Here is a 22,674-nt window from a genome sequence, read left to right as displayed (position 1 = left end):
GGGACCTCCCTTCATCAGGGGATGAGTTATACTGACATGAACTACCTTGCTGCCGCGTCCCTCTCGCCTTGAAAGACGTTTGCGAGAGTGAGAGGGAACTGGAAGAAGGAAAAAAAGAGAGAAAAAAGACGAAAAAAGAAAGAAAAGAAAGAAAGTAAAAAAGAGGAAGAACCACTCTCAACACTGAGAACGAAGCCAACTGTCCGTCTACATCCACCTACGGTTCATATCACGTGCTGTTCAGTTCTTGGCGTGTGTCGGGCCACCCAAGATTGTCGCCGCGGTGCCGGGAGGGTCCGGGACGGCGTGCCTAAAGAAAGGGGTTTCCCCGTAATTGGTCGTTTGGTCGTTCGGCGGGCGGCGTGCGGTGTGTGTAAAGGAAAGGTTTCTCGTTAATGGGTCGGTCGGCTATTTACCTTTAATCTCCGTCCATTTCCCTTCAACGGTCATGAAGTGGTAGGCGAACGTAAACACTTTGTATGTGCATGTGGAAAAAAAAAGAGAACAGCACGTGATATGAACCGTAGGTGGATGTAGACGGACAGTTGGCTTCGTTCTCAGTGTTGACAGTGGTTCTTTCTCTTTACTTTCTTTCTTTTCTTTCTTTTTTCGTCTTTTTTCTCTCTTTTTTTTCCTTCTTCCAGTTCCCTCTCACTCTCGCAAACGTCTTTCAAGGCGAGAGGGACGTGGCAGCAAGGAAGTTCATGTCAGTATCACTCATCCCCTGATGAAGGGAGGTCCCCTCCCGAAACTGTTGGGAAATAAATATATTTATCCTTGTTGACAACGCTCCCGTTGTGCCATATCCCATATATATAAATATATATATATATATATATATATATATATATATATATATATATATATATATATATATATATATATATATATATATATATATATATATATATATATATATATAGCCCCGCCGTGGTGGTCTAGTGGCTAAGGTACTCGGCTGTGCTGACCCGCAGGTCGCGGGATCAAATCCCGGCTGCGGCCGCTGCATTTTCGCTGGAAGCGGGAATGTTGTAGGCCCGTGTGCTCAGATTTGGGCGCACGTTAAAGAACCCCAGGTGGTCTAAATTTCCGGAGCCCTCCACTACGGCGTCTCTCATAATCATATGGTGGTTTTGGGACGTTAAACCCCACATATCAATCAATATATATATCATCAACATCAGCCTGACTACGTCCACTGCAGGACAAAGGCCTCTCCTATGTTCCGCCAGTTAACCCGGTCCTGTGCTCTCTGCTGCCTATACCCACAAACTTCTTAATCTCATCTGCCCACCTAACCTTCTGTCTCCCCCTAACCCGCTTCCCTTCTCTGGGAATCCAGTCAGTTACCCTTAATGACCAGCGGTTATCCTGTCTACGCGCTACATGCCCTGCCCATGTCCATTTCTTCTTCTTGATTTCAGCTGTGATGTCCTTAATCCCCGTTTGTTCCCTAATCCACTCTGCTCTCTTCTTGTCTCTTAAGGTTACACCTACCATTTTTTTCCATTGCTCGCTGCGTCGTCCTCAATTTAAGCTGAACCCTCTTTGTAAGTCTCCAGGTTTCTGCTCCGTAGCTAAGTACCGGCAAGATACAGCTGTTATATACCTTCCTCTTGAGGGATAGTGGCAATCTACCTGTCATAATTTGAGAGTGCTTGCCAAATGTGCTCCACCCCATTCTTATTCTTCTAGTTACTTCAATCTCGTGGTTCGGCTCTGTGTTTATTACCTGTCCTAAGTAGACATAGTCTTTTACAACTTCAAGTGCACTATTACCTATCTCGAAGCGCTGCTCTTTGCCGAGGTTGTTGTACATTACTTTCGTTTTCTGCAGATTAATTTTAAGACCCACCTTTCTGCTCTCCTTCTCTAACTCCTTAATCATGAGTTGCAGTTCGTCCCCTGAGTTACTCAGCAATGCAATGTCATCGGCGAAGCGCAGGTTACCAAGGTATTCTCCATTAACTCTTATCCCTAACTGTTCCCATTCTAGGCTTCTGAAAACTTCCTGTAAGCGCGCGGTAAATAGCAATGGGGAGATTGTGTCCTCCTGCCTTACACCCTTCTTGATTGGTATTCTGTTGCTTTCTTTATGAAGCACTATGGTAGCAGTTGATCCCCTGTAGATTTCTTCTAGAATGTTTATATATACTTCATCTACGCCCTGATTCCGCAGTGTCTGCATGACGGCTGATATTTCTACTGAATCAAATGCCTTCTCGTAATCTATGAATGCTATGTATAGTGTTTGGTTATACTCTGAGCATTTTTCTATTACCTGATTGATAGTATGGATCTGGTCAATTGTTGAGTAGCCTGTTCGAAATCATGCTTGTTTCTTTGGTTGATTGAATTCTAATGTTTTCTTTACTCTGTTAGCAATTACCTTTGTAAATAGCTTGTATACTACAGAGAGCCACCTGATCGGCCTGTAATTCTTCAAGTCCTTGTCATCTCCTTTCTTATGTATTAGGATGATGTTAGCATTCTTCCAAGACTCTGGTACTCTTCTCGTCAGGAGATACCACGTAAACAGGGTGGCTAGTTTTTATAACACAATCTGTCCTCCATCTTTCAGCAGATCTGATGTTACCTGATCTTCACCAGCAGATTTGCCTCTTTTCATTCTCTCCAAAGGTTTTCTGACTTTGTCTATCATTACAGGTGGGGTGTCATCTGGGTTACTGCTAGTTCTTATAGTAATAAGGTCGTGGTTGTCTCAGCTACTGTACAGATCTCTGTAAAACTCCTCCGCTATTTTAACTATCCTATCCATATTGGTAGTTATTTTGCCTGCTTTGTCCCTTAGTGCATACATCCGACTTCGGCCTATCCCAAGTTTCTCTTCACCGCTTTGATGCTTCCTCCGTTTTTCAGAGCGTGTTCAATTCTCTCCTTGTTATACATTCTTGCATCGCATACCTTACGTCTATTAATCAACTTCGAAAGCTCTGCCAGTTCTATTTTGTCTGTTGTACTTGACACTTTCATGATTTGACGCTTCTTGATTAGGTTTTTCGTTTCCTGGGAAAGCTTGCCAGTGTCCTGTCTAACTACCCTGCCTCCAACTTCCTCTGCACACTCCGTAATGATACTCGTCAGATTATCCTTCATTGTATCTACGCTAAGGTTGGTTTTCTCACTAAGAGCGGAGTACCTGTTCTGCAGCGACACTCCGAATTCCTGTACTTCCCCTCTCAGGGCTAGCTCCTTCATTGGTTTCTTGCGTATCAGTTTCTGTCGTTCCTTCTTCAAGTCTAGGCGAATTCGAGACCGTACCATTCTATGGTCACTGCATCGTACCTTGCCAACCACTTCCACATCCTGCACGATTCCTGGGTGTGCACTCGTTATAAAGTCTATTTCGTTCTTATTTTCGCATTAGGGCTCCTCCATGTCCACTTGCAGTTTTCTCGTTTTCGGTAGAAGGTATTCAAAATCCGTAAATTATTCCGTTCTGTGAATTCTACTAGTACCTCTCCTTTGGCGTTTCTAGTACCAATGCCATAATCTCCTACTGCTTGGTCTCCAGCCTACTTTTTTCCTACCTTTGCATTAAAGTCGCCCATCACTATAGTATACTGTGTTTTTACCTTACTCATTGCCGAATCCACGTCTTCATAGAAGCTTTCAACTGAAGCGTCATCGTGGCTGGATGTAGGCGCGGAAACCTGTACTACCTTCGTCTTGTATCTTTTATTCAGTTTAATTACAATACCTACCGCCCTTTCATTATTGCTATAGTATTCCTCTATGTTGCCAGCTATGTTTCTGTGAATTAGGAACCCCACTCCCAGTTCTCTTCTGTCTCCCAAGCCCCGATAGCAAAGGACGTGCTCATTCTGTAGCCCCGTATCGGCCTCATCTGACCTCCTAACCTCACTGAGCCCTATTATATCCCATTTAACACCCTCTAGCTCCTCGAATAGTACAGCTAGACTTCCCTCACTAGAAAATGTTCTAGCGTTAAACGTTGCCAAGTTCAGGTTCCAATGGCGGCCTGTCCGGATCCAGAGATTCTTAGCACCCTCTGCTGCGTTGCAGATCTGACCGCCGCCGTGGTCAGTTGCTTCGCAGCTCCTGGGGACTGAGGGCCATGAGTTATTTGACGTATGCATGTGGAAGGTAGTGGCCAGGTACTTCACCAGGGTGGCCAATCTTTCTTTGGTGAGGGAGTGCGTTTCCGGCAGTGGTTACCGGCGAGGCCCCACCCCAGGCCTCTTAATGCAGTTCCATCAACACGCGGATTTTTTTTAACCGGTTGGGAACTGCGCGGCACCGGGATTGGAACTCTGACCTCTTGCATACGAGGCGGATGCTCTAACCACTACGCCATCGCCGCTTAACATATATATATATATATATATATATATATATATATATATATATATATATATATATATATATATATATATATATATATATGATGAAGGCCAGACTCTAGGCCGAAACGTCGAAATAAACCACGTTGTGACCGCTCACGGAGGATCTACTAGACTATATATATTTATATATATATATATATATATATATATATATATATATATATATATATATATGATTCAAAAAAGAAATTGTGTGGGTCCGGTGAAAATATAATTACCGAAACGTAGAGTAAACAGGCAGTGGAATTCTGTAGGGAAATCCTGACGAAGGCCGTGCCACGGCCGAAACGCACAGTAAACAATTATCAAATTTTTGTATGTGTGCTCCTTTATTCTTATATATATATATATATATATATATATATATATATATATATATATATATATATACTAATTTGTATAGTTGACAATAAAAAGGATAGATGGCGCTGTTCTAAAGCGCCAATGCAGGTATAAGCTTGCTAGTGCTGTGCTCTGGGTGCGGGGGAGTGTCTCATCGAGTTTAAGGAATTTTAGGGATAACATCTATGTGCGGTGACGGTGCTGCCTCGTGGTGTTCAAGCTTATGTGAGGACGAGGCCACACTGGCCGGTCTAGAGCAGCGACAGAAACATTGACATGCTGTGGTACCACCTGAGGACAAGAGGTGGCGCGCGCTTGTACAAGCTTGTGTGAGTGGGTAAGACATTCGGAAATAGGTGGCGCTGGAGGTACTGAGTGGCTCGAACTTTAGCAGTGCACGGAGGCGGGACGTTTCGATGCGCAGGAAGCAGAACCGAATAGGCCCAGGAACCGCAAAATGGGTGGAACGCGAGCCAAACGAAGATGGTCCAATGAAACCAGAAGCAGGAGAGAATGCTGGGTGGCGTGTAAAATCTGCCATGTGTGAATAGACATCGAGCATACGACTTTTTTAATCGCGAAAGCAGGCAGAGCCGGCACCAGACAATGAATCCAAACAGTGCGTTCGGCTGAACGTCGTGCGTGAGCAGTTGGCGCAGTCGCTGCAGAACATGAAGAAGGTAGTGCGTTCCAGCTACAGAATCCAGAGGCAAGACTGAATGACGCTCTCTTTTAGCAGGAACGAGACTTACATGCACAAAGAACTCCAGGCGCGAGTTTATCAGCGTCCGGGGCAGCTGGACGAACTGAAGAGAGAGAAGGGAGGATCCCAGACGCAAATACAGAAGGGTCGCATCATGTTACGGCTGACAACGGGACGTAACCTATGCCCCAGAAGGAATGCAAAGAGGTAAAAAAAGCATGATATGATACGGAGGCTGTGAAAACTGCGGCCATTGATACCGGCAGTGTATATACACACCAATCACAGAACAATCTTAACAACGATCAAGAACTAGGGGGTTGCTCTTCCGGCGGCGACGTAGGCTGCCAAACGAAATTCGTCAAGCACGCGCGGAAGTGACGGTGAAAGGAAAGGGCAGACGATAGCTAGGCCTCCGCAGCATCTACGCACAAGAAGCATGCCCTTCACATTTGCCGATTGCATTTGTCACTGCTTTCGTCTATGGGGATAACAATGCACGTAAATGAAACATACAGTACTCCAAGCTACCGTATGGCACAGCAGTGCACACTGCCGAACGAAAAAAGTTGCTACACTTGTGGAAACAATTGAGTTGATGGAACAGTGGAGGACATCTGGAAATGAACGGAGGCCGTCGTGGTACTGCACGCCAGCCTCGGTGACATCCAACACAACGACGCATCTCAGGACTCGACCGATAAGCTCAAGTCACAAATACCTTCCTGAAATGCAACAGCAAAGGCCACTTCTTTGTGTTCTACGGTGTCCTAAAACAAGGGCCCAACGGCAATGCCATGCGGACCAAGTGTAAGTCTTGGAACAAAAACATACGTCGAATTTCTTCGGACATTGGAACACGTGTGCAGTTTGTCAGTGTCACAATGTCCCTGCAAGATAAGATGAGCGGCACGTTTTATAGTGAGTACGTCGCTGAACAACTAGGGCAGCAATCGGGGGGCATGTTTGTGCTTTTTATGGCTTCACCTCATCAGACATTCACAAGCGCATGGCGTGGAGTGTGAACCCAAACACCTCTGTAATGACTGCCCTAGGCTAGGAAATCCTCCAAATGGCCAATTCACATAGGTGGCAGAATCACTTCTGGCACAGACCCTAAAGAAGAGAACTGCCCGCCGCCACCGATTTCGGAAAAAAAATAAAGAGATACAGATTGGCTTCTTTAACTTACGTGTTGCAGAACTACGAGCAAGCGGGAAGAACTGTGTCGGATGTTGAGTGACAAAGTCATAGAGATATATTCTGTTGTCGAAACACACCTTCGAGTAATGGAACAGCTACCACTACCTAAACCTTGGCATGGGGCTGGCCTGAACCACTCAGGTGTATTGAGCTAAGGGGGAGGAGTTGCTTTCTAGTGGAAAACTGGATCTTCGTGGAGGAAGCTGCACAGCTCGTGTGTTCAGCATAAGTGCAAGGAGGGCAAATTGCAGAGGCTACTAGTCCTTCTAGGAGTGCTAAAGTTTGCTGTATCCGCTGAAGCAGACGCCGGAGACTCTACGATGGTTCAATGCATCCGAGAAGACGTGGCAAGATGGGAAAACCAGCGATAGGTCCTCGTAGTGAGCGATTTCAACGGCCAAGTGCAAGCTCTGGGTGGTTTTTAACATGCCAATGGGGAACGACTGCTGACACTGGCATATTCGCTTACCTTAGATATACCTAATCTTCGTCCAGGGTGAGAAGGCCAGTACACCTGGTGCACCAGGAACAGTCGCAGCTAAATTGACTACACGCTTGTGACACCTGTTCTAGCACGATGTCTCCCTCACATAAACATAGATTAGAAGGGTAAATTCAGCCTATAGGAAGCTACCGCGATTGAATAAAGTTGCCTTTTTCTAGATCTACGTTGTGAACCATTGAAAAGGAACGTCACAGCCTGGCTTAGAAGAGCCTCTCACTGTAAGTGCATTCTTCAGTCGCAAACTTATTCGAAGAGAACTTCCAATCGATGGAATCACCAAATTATGATAAATTTTTGCTAGAACTGGAATGCGCCACGAATAGGAACGAAATTCGCGTGAATTCTCGTGGCGGTTTGCGGCGCAAAGGTTGGCGGCACGAAGCCAAAGACGTACAGAGGGCCCTTACTGCAAGACGAATGGCGAATTGCAAACCCAGGGCGGCTGCTAGACTATCCCAGGAGAGGAGTGCATGTGTACCTGGGAGCCATACATCCGCCTCAAAAAAGAAATGCGGGTCCTCGTACATAGTGAAATATCTCAGCAAAACAGTGAACAATTGCGAGCTATTACAGAGGGAGGGCGTAATAGTGCTAACAAATTTTAGAAATATGTGTCCTCTTTACATGGTATTACCCCGCACCCAAAATTCGACATCACTCTAGCAACCAGCCAGTCACTGATCTCGCGACACACACCATTGACCACGTGCGAGACCTCTCAAGTCCCACACATCACAAATAGACCCCAGCTGTGAACTTCAACCCCAACGATGGACCTCAGCAACCAAGTTAAGAGGGCCATTGGAAAGTGACGACGATAGGTACTGAGCATGCACTCCCGCATATCAGTGCAAGCACTGCTACCGGCATGGACGGTATACCAGTGGGCCTCGTGAAATGCCTGGAAAAGTCTGCGCTTGAACACCTCGCGGAAATATGGCCTACCATTCTGAAGGACGGTCCATTCCCATCTTACAGGATGCGGCCGAGTAAGAATGAGGTGCATAGCGAGGAGGCGAAGCTGGACTGCTGTGTGACCATAGACCAATCTCAGTGACGAGCGTCTTGTTTAGACTCTTCACTCAGGTCTTGAATATCTGGTTCAGTGGCTGAACGGTTCAAAGTGGCATACTGTCTGAAATCCAGAATGGCTTCTGATGTAACCGGCGATATTAACACAACGTTTTCGGGCTCGCCCAGGCCATCGAGACGGCATGAAGAGAAACAAGATGCCTGCTCAGATGCTTTCTGGATGTAGCCAAGGCTTCCTATAGTGTGCTAAACGCAGAGTGCTTTTTCAAGTTAGAAAAACGACAAATTCTTAGTGTCTGCACTGGATTCCTCTGGCGGCTCTAGGCAGACAACTCTGTGGTGGCATGTTTTATGGACAACAGAGCGCATCCTGTGATGATGACAAGAGTACTCTATTTGCGGGGCTCGCGGAGGCACTCGAATTATCAAGAGTTGGCTTCGCGTACTGACTCATGAATTCTGGGGTCTAGGAGGCATGGACGTGCCTGGCTTGCTGTTTGCAGATGATCTTGTTTTACTGGCAGAGTAAAGCGCTGATCTTCAAAGTCTGACGACCCTGGCGGCTGAACACCTGAAGTGGCTGGACCTGCACTTCACCCTCGAAATTTCGGCCATATTCAAGTTTTTGGGCGTGGCCCTTTTGCAACCCTCTGCCGACGACCATGGTATGAATGCGCCCATCTTAACTACCTCTGGTGCTTCCGTGATGGGACACCGGAGGAGGAAGTGTTGCGATGCGTTGAGGGACTCCACCCTGGTTTAGCACCTCCTGTATTCCTTTAAAATGCTCATTATTACCGAGGGTAGCAATACGGGCTTGTTTATCTGTCAATGTTCTTTGTTTTGAGTAGCAAAAAAGGCAAAGACGAATGTTTGTGTACTTTTTTTGCTGTGCTTTTTACCCTTCGTCCTTTTCGTTTTTTTTTCGATCTTACATTGAAGAAATAAATTGGTAATTTAGATTTTCTCTCTATACCTTCCATAAAGGCGGCCGATACACTCGAAATGCCGCGAAAGCACGACCACTTTAGCCGGTGAAAATTCTTCTTCGTTGCTAAACTCATAATATTGCATATCAACCTATTCCTGTTCGATCCAGCACAGTGGTCATGGGCACTGCATGCACATATGCGAAAAACAGTATAGACGTTCCGCTATCTCAGTAAACAAGTTCATTGCCGGAGGAGTAGGCTGAAGCCTGTGGCATTCTTTTTTTACTGCTTTTCAGGTGCACCCATAATGCAGCCGGTGTTTGGCATCCCCGTCGAGGAAATCCGTCAGGGCACTCACCCTTCTTCCAGAGACCCTATGTTTAACGCAGGTAAGTGCACGCACCACGATATTTTTGTTGAATCATTGCTCTTATCACCCAAACTTTACACGAAGCGTCGCGTGATCTACACTTACACACTCATTGCAATACGGTGAGATCCCCTGTAACATTGAGCATGATCCGAGCAAAAGGTTTTGAGAACAACGGCGCATAGTAAACGCATCGAAAGTGCCAGACACGTGTGACACCCAAAGGCAAAAGAGTTCTCGCGTTATCGATATTTCGGCACCAGCAACACTGAAAAAACCCTCTTACACCGCAATCCAGCTTTGCGGTCTGATACGCGGGCATCTCCGCAAGGAACACTATGTGCTCCATTCTTAAGAGAGACCATTTCTTTTCTTCGGGTGACGCGATGCTTCAACAAGGAGTGTTTAGATGATTCGCACCTGAGCCATCGGCGTGAACGTGACAGAATGACGGTCGGTGTTAAAAAATGTTCTGACACAAATGCTACAGTGTGAAACAACTTCAATATGAAGCTTTATCAGCCTCTTCTTCACTTGTACACGTCGAGAAGAGGCAATGCGTATTCTCCTTGCATCAGATCGATTCAGCGAAATTTCTTTTTTCGTGTGCGCTAGAGTTTCCAGAACCAGCGCATAATTTCGCGAACTGCTGCTTTAAGTGCAAGCACGCACTTACACGCTTAAAGGATCGCTCAACTATCCGCGAAAAAACGAAAAACGTGCGCGTTATTTTCTCACGCCCTTTTCAGTCTTCACTGCGCCATTTGTGACGCCAGCAGCTCCTTCACGTGGTTTAAAGATGAAATGAGCTCTCTAGTTGGTCGATACACTGACAGATATCTGTTCTGAATTGTCACCTACCCCAATCTACGCAAACCTAAAGCCACTGTTCGTTGTCACGCGTTACTATCGTGTGCGATAAACTCATTTAAAATGTTTTCTGCATTTGCACGGAGAGAGCATACGTGTAGTCGAAAAGCGCAAAATCCTGACCAGGGTAACGCTTAGTGCTCGCATTCCACTTGTTTTCTGCAAAAGTAGATGGCGAAGAGGAAATAGCGCTCTGAGAATGGTGGTGAAGAAGGGAAACAAACTTCTATTTAGACTTTCAACCAGGCCCCGGACACTTAGTGGTAGTTTCGGTTTCCAGGAACATGCACGCTCGTAGGGGTCGCCATGCATCCTAAGATCCGGTGGAATGGAGCGAAGGGGATGTGAATGTTCGCATTTATTGGCTTTCAACCGTTTTCACAAATTAATAAATTTGATACTAATGTGAAGAAATTTTTTTTGTTTTTGTTAGCGTAATTTTTTTTAATTTCTTCAGTTGTAAATCAGCTGATGTTCGGAAAGTGGTTGAATTGACTTCCTTGCTCTTGCCTCCGCTCGTTCTCCCCACTGGCTCAGCTATATTACAAGTTCGATCACGCTCATCTATCTCACTCGGTTAGCGTGCCCCCTACAGGAGAGATAAGTACAGTAAGTTGTGCCGGTTAGAGAACGGAAGCCGCAGCGAGCTACTCCGAGCAAGGCAACCATGATTTATTAATTTGTGGGGTGTAACGTCCCAAAACCACGATATGATTATGAGAGACGTCGTAGTGGTGGGCCCTGCAAATTTCTACCATAAGGGGTTCATTAAGTGCAACCAAATCTGACCACATGGGCCTACAACGTTTCCGTCTCTATCGGAAATGCAGCCGGCGCTGCCATGATTCGATCCCGTGACCGGCGCTCTGCAGTGGATTACCTTAGCCACTAGACCACCACGGTGGGGTGGCAAGCAAGCCAACCATGTATTCGACGAATATGGCTAAATAAGAGAACACATGTTTTTCGCAGCTCTACGGTATGCTAACCCGGAGATTTTCAGTACCACGAAGGTTTTTCAGGTTTCCTAGCGGGAACGAGTTAGCAAAACTATTTGTACCCATTATTTAGGCAGGTTTTGAGTTTGCATGAGTACATATGAATAAACCCAGTTCTCTACAACCCTCGCTGGACTAAGAGAAGTGCGGCGTCGCTAAAATATTTATTCAAGACGGCAGCCTGGCTGCTGTTGCCAAAATGCGTATATTTAAAGACTCAAATTCATGTTGGCTAGGCTACATAGTTTTCACTTCTTTTACTTTGTGTGTGCTTCAAATGATGTCAAGGAAATATACGCTTCTTATTGGTCGTGAAATCTGTGTAGTCACAGTTTCTTCAAAACTTGTGAGTTTTTACTTCTAATACTTTCACTTGAATACATGTGATGAACTGAATGTTTCTAGAAATCATTATATGGAATGTCACTGGAGCCAACATTTTCACAAGTGAACATTTCTTTCTCTAGCTAACGCTGTTGCCCTGACGAGAACAAGCAAATCTTGCCGAAACTCTGTTTCTATATCGGCGTTCTCTCAAGAAAAAATTTCTGGTGGCTCCAAGCCTCCCGTGCCATTGAACTGCCGCATAATTTGATACTCAATTTTTGTTAGTAAGTTATGTGCGCAGCGTAACAAACTTGATTGAGTCAAATACGACGTGCCGTACTCGTGATTTATGATCATCTTTTTATTGGTTCGGACATTCTGGATCTAGTGTTTTCTCAATATACTCATACATCAGTTGTAAAGTAGAGCTGCTTCTATAGATTGACACTTTAATACTGCTTTCATGTCCTTGTTATTTTGTACAAAACGCTCAATAAAGTAGTTCATTTTTCTATGTTAACTGCGCGAAAATTGAAAACAGAGAAATAGGACGAGATAGGGCGATCGTTACCCACTTGGAAAAATGGTATTACTACCCAGTTCATGGTTATTTCTTCAGATCAACTTGCGCGTTATTGAAAGAATGGTCAGCTGAATTTTCTCTCTATGAAAACACAGGAATAAACGTTTAAAAGCAAAAATTGACACCATCTTCGCAAAAGGAACCCTGATGAAATGCGAAGCATCAGCGTTGCGCGCGGACCGCTTCACGGATTCAATGGTGCTAACGCGGGTTCTTCGGTGAGCTCTGCAAGTTCAGTTTGAAGCGGGGCCAGATTAAGCTTTATCGCTTCGGCCGATTTTGCAATGGGTGAAGGAGCATCGTCTTCCGGCGTCCTCTCCATCCCAGACAAACAAGCCGGAAGAGTGTTAACGCTCGATGTGCGCTCGAACGTTACGAGTGGTGGAGAGGGTGAAACGAGCGAGGTGACAAGTTCAGACATGTTTCCACGCGTACATTAGGCGCATGTGAGGTTTATTGCACAAGAACCGAGGAGTCGGCGGTGTAGTGAGTGCCGGTCGCGATTGCGAAGCGAGCGGCAATAGCGGTAGGTTTTACGGGCGAACTGGCGAGAAGGCTGCTGCGGATGCTGCGATGAGTGGGAGGCACGCGAGAGAAACAGTGACGTCATCGGGCACTGTGAGTGGAGCGTGACATCAACACGCTGCTGCGGTGTCACCTACTGGGCACCGCTTCCACACTTGCAGCAAGGAAAGCGTGTTGCGGCGCGTTTATACGGACACACGGAGGGACAGCGTTGCACAGGCTAGTCAAAGAGCTGCTTCGCATTTAAAGTGCTTCATGAAATTTTAGGAATAGCAGCGAATCACCAAGCGACCAGTGGACCTCGAAAATTCCGCCGCAGTGGTCTAGTGGCTAAGGTACTCAGCTGCTGACCCGCAGGTCACGGAATGAAATCCTGGCTGCGGCGGCTGCATTTCTGATGGAGTCGGAAATGTTTTAGGCCCATGTACTCAGATTTGGGCGCGCGCTAAAGAACCCCAGGTGGTCGAAACTTCCGGAGCCCTAGACTACAGCGTTTCGCATGATCATATGGTGGGTTTGGGACGTTAAACCCCACATATCAATCAAGCGGACCCGAAAGAAGGCACATATGCATTCCGTTTGCATGCAAATTGGGAAACGAGAGCTTTTACGGTAACTGTTCTCCATTTGGTTTTTCATATTTTCTTTGTATTTGGTGTCCTCGTCAGTGACGTCATAAAAGGAATGTTCTGTTTATGATTTATTCATAGTTGGATATCCTGTAGCCGCCAGTGACAAAAGCCGTGCTCCGGCTGCGTATCAGCGTGCGTGCATGGAAGGTATGGGGAGTTTGCACCTGCTGTTTCAACTCGGTGTGATTTAGGGGCTCTTTGACCGCTCATGATTGGCGTCAGCGTATACGGTGATGAATACAAACCAGGCATTTTATTGAATGCAAACTCTCACGGGCAATTGTGGTGGATGATACTGACTGGTTCCGCGTGTGTGCTATGTGCGAAGGATGGGCCGGTATTCGTGGCGAAATCGGGCTATAGGCGGCAAAACCGTCCCAGCGAAAGTGTGGATAGGCGGTCGGCGGCGCGCATACAAATACACGCAGCGGCGCTTCGTTGCGCTCGGTCTGAGCCAATTTTTCACTGATAAAGTGCGTTGACTACCATTTACTGTTACTATCTACTCTCATCTTTACTGAATCACTGCGCCACGCCTATGCAACGTTATTATTGCCCACGAGTACAGCGCATTCTGCACTTCATAGGAATTCTCGCCCTGCGTGACTCTCTACACCCTTTCGCACTAAATCACGGCTTTGGTGTTCTATTTGTATACGTGTTTAGCCTATGTTTCACCTGTTATGGACTGCTGTAGCGTAAGTGAATTACATATTCACAACTTTGTCATCTGCAACTACAAAGAAAGAGAGAGAGAAAGATCGTAGAAAGCTAGAATATTAGTGGAATTCGTTAAGTACCACTCTTTGCACCTTATACGAACATGATTTTTTCTCATTATTTTCGAGTATTGAAGCAGAGTGCAATCAAATGCTTTAGTGAAATCAATATGTAAAGCATGAGCACAAGATTGTTCTTTTAAAATTGTCCAAAATTAATTTCTTTTGCTGAAGTAGGGATAATTCAGTTGACAAGCGTTTCCTATTTCCAAATGAGGCTGTAGAGATAAGATCGAAAAACTTAGACATTTGCACGTGTATAGGACCCTCCAGCCCTTTGAATCATAATGGTAATATTTAAATTGATGTGTAAATTTTTATATCGTTTACGTCATCTTTCTTTCGAAGTGTGTGCAACTCTTGTAATCAGCACCCTTCTTGGGAAGATAGTGCTCGCCAAAGACAGAATAAAAACATAATTCACATATGAACACAGAATATCAAGCACATACTTGATTGGACAAACCTGCATTCCGTCTACATCACAGCTTGAGCTATCTTTAGGCGAATGAAAAACAGACAGTACTGCAGACTCTGTAAAAGGGAGAAAGAAAAAGGAGGAGGAAATACTGTCTAGCATGAATTTTGCATAATCAGCAGATGGAAATGCGTTAGTGTTGTTCACAAAATAATCAATAAACTTATTTGCCAAATCATTACCCAGTACTGCGCAGCCGTCATTATATAACTTTTCTACACGTGGAGATAGATGACTTCTACACGTGGAGATGGCAATTGAAGATGGTATTAGGCTTTTCTTACAGCATGTCGGGTTTATTCAAACAGCTGTCAAACTCAGACTGAAAATGACATTTCTTGTGTGATTTTGGTGTTCCATTTAGTTTGTTTCTAAGCGTTCTGTGTTCTTTCAATACGCTTCGATCTTTAGTCTCCATGAACTTGTGATAAAGCGCGTTTCTGCAATTATTTGTTTCAACAAATCGGGAGTCATCGGGAAAGCAAACACATTTCAGCAGACATCCTTGTGACTATAACCTAAAATAATTCCTTCAGAGGATAAACTTGGTTCAACATGATGTTCTTATCATGAGTTTTCATTTGGATCAACAATGTATCTTTCCTTTGAATAAAATATTGGCGACCGAATAAATCAATCGGTCTATAATATGCATTTCTTTGACAAAATAACATAATGAAGACGCCATGAGCCCAGCTTTATATAAGTAGTGTTTCAAGTGCGGATTTCTACGGCGTAATTAGTTGACTGTAACTTGTAACTGCCGAGAGACACACCACTGTTTATCGCAGGAAAATCTTAGATGGCTTTTATTATATACAATATTAATCTGCCTCATTCCTTGTTAAAACAAGCACTTCTATATCTTAGACTTGTGCACATAAGATGTATGTCAGTGCCAATATTCACTGTAGTACACTGATACAAGGAATACGTTAAACCGTAGATAATAAATCCGATAAGGAACAGTAGCATCCGCACTCGCTTTTGACCGCGTATTGACGTGGTCCGCGCTCCGCGTGGGCATCGTGCGAAAGTATCAGCTGTCCGTGGATTTTGCAGCTCAAAGTGCATTCTTAGGTTTCATTATCAGTATTGGTAGCCAGTGTCACCCTTCGCAGCTGGCAAGTAGCATGCGATGAGTCAGTGTGCTTCCGCGAAAGAAAAATTACACGAACCGCGCTATCTCTTGTGCCACAGACTTCACTAGCTGATGCCTCAGTTACCGGCCTGGCGTGCGTATACGTCGTCACGTGGTTGGGCCCGGGCCGGGAAGATAGGGAAACTTTTGCTTGATTTTTGTACGCGTAGCACAGCGAAATCTGTGGGGAAAGGGCAACATCCTCTTCACAGATTCGTTTGTGGAATCAGATGGTGCCACTTTGACGGTTCGAGCTCTCCCGATCTTGCGTGGTGTTTGGCCTCGGAAGTTAGAAGGATCTCACCGCTGCCAATCTAGTTTGTTGGCCCATGTCTGGCCGTTTCTACTGGTAGCTGGCCATCGTCACCAGGCCTATTCTTTGTGGTGAGATGTACTCGCGCAGGACAGACGGAGCATCATTTAAATCTCATGAGAATAGATAAGAAGAGAGTAGTGTACACAACCCTGAGGCACTCTGTGTCCGCAGCTCCCGCCAATCGGATGACTCGAAAACCCGGCGGTGAGGATGAGCGACATCCCGGAAACAAGGAAGAAGAAAAATAAAGGTGGAAACATTACGTCACACGAGTGAAGCACACCATGTCGGCCCAACACGTGACCAAAACATGAAAGCATGCGGTGGATTTTAGTGCTCTTTGCGGTGTTGCGTCTTTGAACCACCTGCGTGAGCTGGCCGGTCTGCGCTGCAACAGCGTGTTTTGATTAAAAGATTATACCGCCAGTTTTATTACGAAAATCGCGAAAACAAACCACCATAGTTATGTTAATAGAGGTCGCAGATACAGAATTCACAATAAATTTGTGAATACAAAACGGCTTCATCGTCCCTTCAATTGCGGTTGCAGTAAATGAGAAAAACAGTTTGATTGCATAGGTTTATGGTCACCGGCGCCAGCACACCTACTAACGCCATTAGTTTTGGACAATGCTCTCAGTGCCATGGCTAAAAGTCATCTTCATTAACAAAGCAAGCAATGTGCAAATCAATAAAGTGAGGTATATGAACATTCAAAGTTTTGGACATGAATAAAACGTTTTGATATATTAGTTTCTTGTTCACCTGGAGATAACGACGTTTTGAATTGTCCAGTATTTCACTGGTTGGAATACTAGAAGGGGGAGAAGATTAGTCTTGACAATTTACAGATATAAAGACGTACCTCGAAGTGCAAATTTTTCGTTACCATGCCACAGCAAGAGAACCGTGGTTCTTGTGCAGACAATCTATAGTTCCTCGACAAACACATGTAAGTCGCACGTAAATTTACAATACAAATTGACAATTGAAACGTCGGGTCGACAACCCTGACGCTTGCTTCGTGCACGAAGTGGCATTTCACGCAGCGTTACAAACGTCACTTCATTACCCGACCGTACTTAGAATCATCTCAGAGCCTCGCTACCAGTTTCTTTCTAAACCTGTTTCTGCGGAGACCACGGGTCACTTCCTCAGATAGTAGGAGGATAGAGACCATGCCGACGAAAGTTCCTTGACAAAACAAACGGGTTCAGCAGGTCCTAACATCTACAGCTAGCCAATCAGTCTGTGGTTCCTCAGTCAGTCAGTCACGAACTTTATTCAAAGGTCCTGGGGAGTGTAAGCCACCAGGGTGTCCACGACAGACATGCATAGCAGTCTCTGCTTTAGGCGACGCCCGAGTCGCGGCGGGAACGTGGTTACGTTCTCCAGTTGATGGGCCTTCTGGACCACCTTTAGTTGGTAGAGGGAGCTTGGGGCTCCTGAGTGCCTCTTCCCAGTAGGACTCTCTGATGAGAGGCCCCTGAGGTTACGTTGGACATTGCCAGAGCATGATTTCGAGTAAAGAGTACATTTCTGCTCAGTCTGAGCATTGTGAATTTATTTTCGATTATAACGGCTGAGTCACCCCCGTGTTGGGTACGATGTTGTTTGTAGTATCCGAAAGGCTACCTCTTGGCGCATTTGAGCTATGGATCTGCTAAAAGGTATTAGCTTCTCGTTTCAGTAGTGAGAGATAATTTTGCGAAAAGTGAGTAAAAAGTCCTTAAACCGTACGTCTGGTCTCAGCTCTTCGGTGGCTGAGTGATCGTCGTGGCGGATCAGTTCTCGCGTTCAATCATGAGCCATTTCTTTGAGGTTGGGTTGCTGTGGGTAGATGTCTTTGCCCATATGGGCAGGGAACCAAGACAGGCAGTCCGAACCCGTGTATTCACGTGTTTGTAAACTCCGGCGTTCTTCAAGACTAATGTTGCCCATTTTTTAAGCACAAATGACGGCAAGAGAGTTTGTGAAAGCATTGGTGTGTGAGGGGACGATCATCGCTAAAGCTATAGCAACCTGCTTAAATATGTCGCTTGTTGCTAGCGTAAGCGAGATGGCTGAACGTAGGGCTCTGTCACTATCTACTACCGTGACTTGGAAGGTGTAGGGGCTACCGTATAGCACCGCAATTATGAATACGGTAGAGTTGCGACTCAAGTGGTACGTCCTAGAATCGTGCGAGTGCTGACCAGGAGTCTGCCTTTGTTGTGTTGTGTATCAGCTACTTTTAGGGGCGAAGCTCCTTAGGGCGTGGGCTGTGCGTCCCCTGTAGCCTGTATGTAGCCACCTCTAGTTTAGTTCTTGCAGTGTTCACTAGATGGCGGTACCGTCCCCTGTATGTAGCCACCTCTAGTTTAGTTCTTGCAGTGTTCACTAGATGGCGGTACCGTCTCCTGTATGTAGCCACCTCTCGTTTAGTTCTTGTGGTGTTTACTAGATGGTGGTACTCCTAGCTGATGATGAAAAGATGCAAGATGTTATAAACTAGAAAGCGGTACTTGTAGTTGATGAAAGACGCGAGATCTTATAAAATAGGAATGATGTCACATATGGCGCGTGTCATTGGTTGAAGGCAATCGTTCGATTTAGTGCGGCGACGTACGCTAGGGGGAGCGTTGTAATAAAATCCGTTCGCTGTTGGCGCGCACTCGGAGTCGCCGGATGGATAAGGCTGCACAGCGGAGAGAGCGCAAGGCGGCAGCAGCGCGCGCTCGCAGACAGAATCCCGATGTGCGAGCGCGCGAGGCAAGGGACATCGCAAGCCATCCATCGTCTAAGAGCAAATAAAAGTTGATTTGTGTATGTACACACACAGCGTTTCTCACGTCTTTACATGATGATCGACTGGGCGAATCACACGGAAGATTCACAGCTTACCAATGAATCCTTCTGGAGCTTCGCCCATTCATCATCATTCACCCCGTGAATATGCCGTAATTTTTTTTCGTCGATGGCTGTGTTGGATGAAACTCATGTGGAGAACGCAAATTTGCAGCATATGAAGAAAAATTTGGTGAATCGGCAATAATGACGTAGAAAGCAGACATAAAGGACGCGTTCATTTTTTGAACGCACGTCGCGACTTTGCTGTTTTTAAACATCGGTTACAAGAAAACGTTTTTCAATGTAAATTTTTGTGAATAGTGGCCAATATATACTTCAAGGTCGCTCTTCGACAGACGCGAAAAGTCGTGCAGGTATTCACTGGAACGTTGCGGGAGGAGGAAGGGGGGTAATATTTTGACGCCATGCCCAGGATAGTGTATGACTGCTTCATGAGTCGAAGCCGGAGGTTGCTGTTCATAGGATCCGCTAAGGCTCAGCTAAAAATTTGGACAATCAACTCAGGCTGGTGACGATGACCTAGGGCGCTGCCCGATTGCATGTGGGGCTTTCTGAATTAACGACGTTTATACGAAACTTAATTCTCAGAACAGTGACGCTTGGCCCGTCTCCCACTGTCTCTCCCCTAGATTTTCATTATTTTGTCATTTTTATAAACACAGTAGTTTTTGTGGTTATTGCAGTCACTCCATATCGTGTACCATCTTCTGGTGCAGCAATGACCACGAAGATGTGTTGGGGAAAAAGAAAATCAGGGCACCGATGTTAAATTTTATTTCTAAAGTGGATTGTGGTCTGGTGTATGAGCAGAGTTCTTTTAGGCAACAAAACAAAACAAAGAAAACTTGGCCATTTTCCTAGTGTAATATGTTAGTGATATGGGAGGGCAAATCAACATCAATTGGCGTGCGTCCTCAACTGGTCCTTCGTTCGCTGATCCTGCTCTGCCGTTTGGTGACGTGAGCATGGCAGAGCGCTTGGCTAGGTGTTTCGATGTTTAGGCTTATATTACGTCTTGGCACTGAAGTTCAGAAGGCTCACCTATTTTGACTGACGTATCACCCTAAAGAGAAAGAGAGCTTTGATCATATGGCTTCAGAGCGGTACTTGTCACCTATCTCGCGTGCTTTTTTTATTGTATTCTCGTGGTGCTTTCTTTTCGATGTCCCGAATGACGCCCCGTCAGTTTAAGAGAAAAAAAAGAGAGTCTTTTGACTCCTTTTTGAGAATTCTGGCTTGCCACGTATATGACTAATTTTAAAGAGCCACGTACTCTCTTTGAGAGGTTATTATGCTCCTTTCAGGCCATCACATGACCCACGTTATACGTTCGAAGTGCAAACTTTTCAAAAGACGGCACACAGAAATCAGCGCCCTGTCGTCTCTTCTTCAGGTCATTTTGTCTCTATTTTTCTGTTGTTTTTATACCCCAAGCAACGCACTTAAGTTCTTTAGAGTATAGCATTCTTGATAAGGAAGCACCGAGCGCCAAGTTTTGGGAGAAGTCAAGGTTAATTAAGGTTATGTATGTGAGCAAAAATACGCCCCAAACGTTGCAACTGCTTTGAGGTGTAGCAGTCTGACAGTAAAGCAAACAGCTTGCTTCAACGGAGACGATGCTCTTGTTTGCAGTCCCCGTATAAATGCTCGAAAATGTTTTATACAGATACTCACTGCCTTGGTTAGCTTCACCACCTGCTGGTGGAATGCCCTGAGAACCATTATTTTCATATGGAGTGGGGCTGCGCTTCAGCGGTAGCACATCGTTTATCACACTGGCGCGTATTTTAAATCCTCTACATAAGTTGTTCCATCTGACGTATTTTTCAGTGTAATTGCGTAAATCGGATGTACTCTGATAGCAGAGCATTGATATGAAGTTATTTAGCTGAATTTCGGAGATTGATGATGCGCAGAATTTCTGATACATGAAAAAAAATTGGCGATTCCAGAGAAAGGGAGTGCGAGAGCAACCTTTCTGGCCAGTAAAAACGTAGTTCATTGGTTTATTGTAAGGCTGTGCACTCAAACCCGTTCGTCTTTGGGAACAATGCTATGTAGCCGAGCAAAACAATTTTTCTTTTCGCAATGTCAGCGCATTTCGGGAATAAAAGGCGTTTCATTGCTCATGTTTGCAGTATACGTGAACTTGGTAATGAAACGCGAACCACACCGCATGCACGATGTCTTAGTAGCGCTCCTTTTTTGGTAGCATGAAAAGATGCTACAGTAACTCTCCATTTTATCAAAGATACATATGTTGGATTTTTATTATCATGCAGGCTACGAAGCTTTTCGCATATTCATAAACAGCCAAGTATGTATAATTTGCGATGCTCATGTTTTTCGAAAACAAGATAACGATTGTCACGTCTCATTTTAAAAAAGCCTAGGTTTCAAGCACTTCTCCGACATATCGTAGCTGTCCATTCCAGAGCACTTGCGGAGGGAGATTTTCATGTTAGAATATATGTTTTCAAGAAAAACAGCGCCAGTCGAACCACGCTTCTGCGAGAAGTTTCGATTCCAACTCATGGAGCGAGCAACACACCTTCGATATAGATGGCCTTTCCACTGTGGTCTGCAAACTTGGATAGAAATTTGGTCAATTGAACATCGCCAATTCAATGGATTTCTTTATCCTGGTTATCTGTACTTCCCTCGAATAGTGCGTTGAATTCGGAAGTTCACACTCGAGTAAAATACTTTCCTTAAGACAATACTTGCTTAATCGTAAATATTTGTGTACAATTTCTTGCACAAGTATATGTTTTTTCATCCCATGCTTTGTATTGGAAGCACCATTGATATAAACTACCCCCAAGGAGTCAATGTGAAGCTTCGTTAGGCAGGTAGAAGATAGTGGATTTTTCGATCAGGGATTGCAAAAATTTGGAACTTCAAAGCGCATTGCGTGTGCTCTCTTTTGGTCAAGCAGGAGCTAAATCTTTTCAAATTTAGTATGTGGCACATTGTATCTTTCCCCTGTTTTAAGTCACTCTAGTCTTGCTCGAGCACTGCCGCTTCTCTGGCTCCTGTGATGTTTGTTCGACGCAAACCTTTGTGCAAAGCTTTGAGCCTCCCGCTAAATTCGAGAAATAGCGTCCCCAACGCAAAGCCCGAGCCCTTTCTGGGTTGTGCGCACACGCAGTGGCCTCGATTTTGTATTTAGGGAGCACCAGAACTTTTCGGGCACCTATTAAGAAACTGCCTAAAATGGCGTCTGCGCTAGCATTTCCTGCATTAAAGAGGGATGCTGAGTCCTCTCCACATTATTTTTCAAATTAAGGTTTCTCATACGACACCGTGGCCAATTCACAGCATCGATTGCGATAGATGTTGCATGTTATTGTTAGACAGAATGAATGATCATCCTGGTATTCCTGAGTTCTGTGCAACAGAGGTAGCTAAAATTATTATCAACAACGTTGATATATGAGATCTAACAGACAGTAATGCCAAGGAATGTACAGGGGAAGGTATTATAACCAATGGAGTGTAAATAAGAAGAAAGTAAAGTAGGTGAAAAAATAACCAACCGTGAGCAGGCGCCGACTGACACTTCTACTTCTAAATGCACTTATAAACCCCAAAACGTAAATGGAGGGAAGGCCGCTGTGATAGCTCAGTGGTTAGAGCATCGAACGCGTTATTCGAAGGTCATAGGTTCGTTCCCTGCCTACGACTCGTTATTTTTTCA

At 45.1% G+C, this 22,674-nt stretch overlaps 1 protein-coding gene across 4 annotated transcripts in view; it reads left to right on the top strand.

Moving 5' to 3' along the window:
• Positions 1-22,674, top strand: part of LOC142776558 (uncharacterized) — a 313,558-nt gene that overhangs the window by 132,844 nt on the left and 158,040 nt on the right. For all 4 annotated transcript variants that reach the window (XM_075880432.1, XM_075880431.1, XM_075880430.1 and 1 more), the window contains one exon: positions 9,402-9,494. In XM_075880432.1, coding sequence (XP_075736547.1) covers positions 9,402-9,494 — 93 coding nt within the window. The remainder of the gene's footprint in view (positions 1-9,401; positions 9,495-22,674) is intronic.

Source organism: Rhipicephalus microplus, chromosome X (assembly GCF_043290135.1).
Source record: "Rhipicephalus microplus isolate Deutch F79 chromosome X, USDA_Rmic, whole genome shotgun sequence".
NCBI classification, from domain to species: Eukaryota; Metazoa; Arthropoda; class Arachnida; order Ixodida; family Ixodidae; genus Rhipicephalus; species Rhipicephalus microplus.
This window is presented reverse-complemented; position numbering and strand designations above follow the sequence as displayed.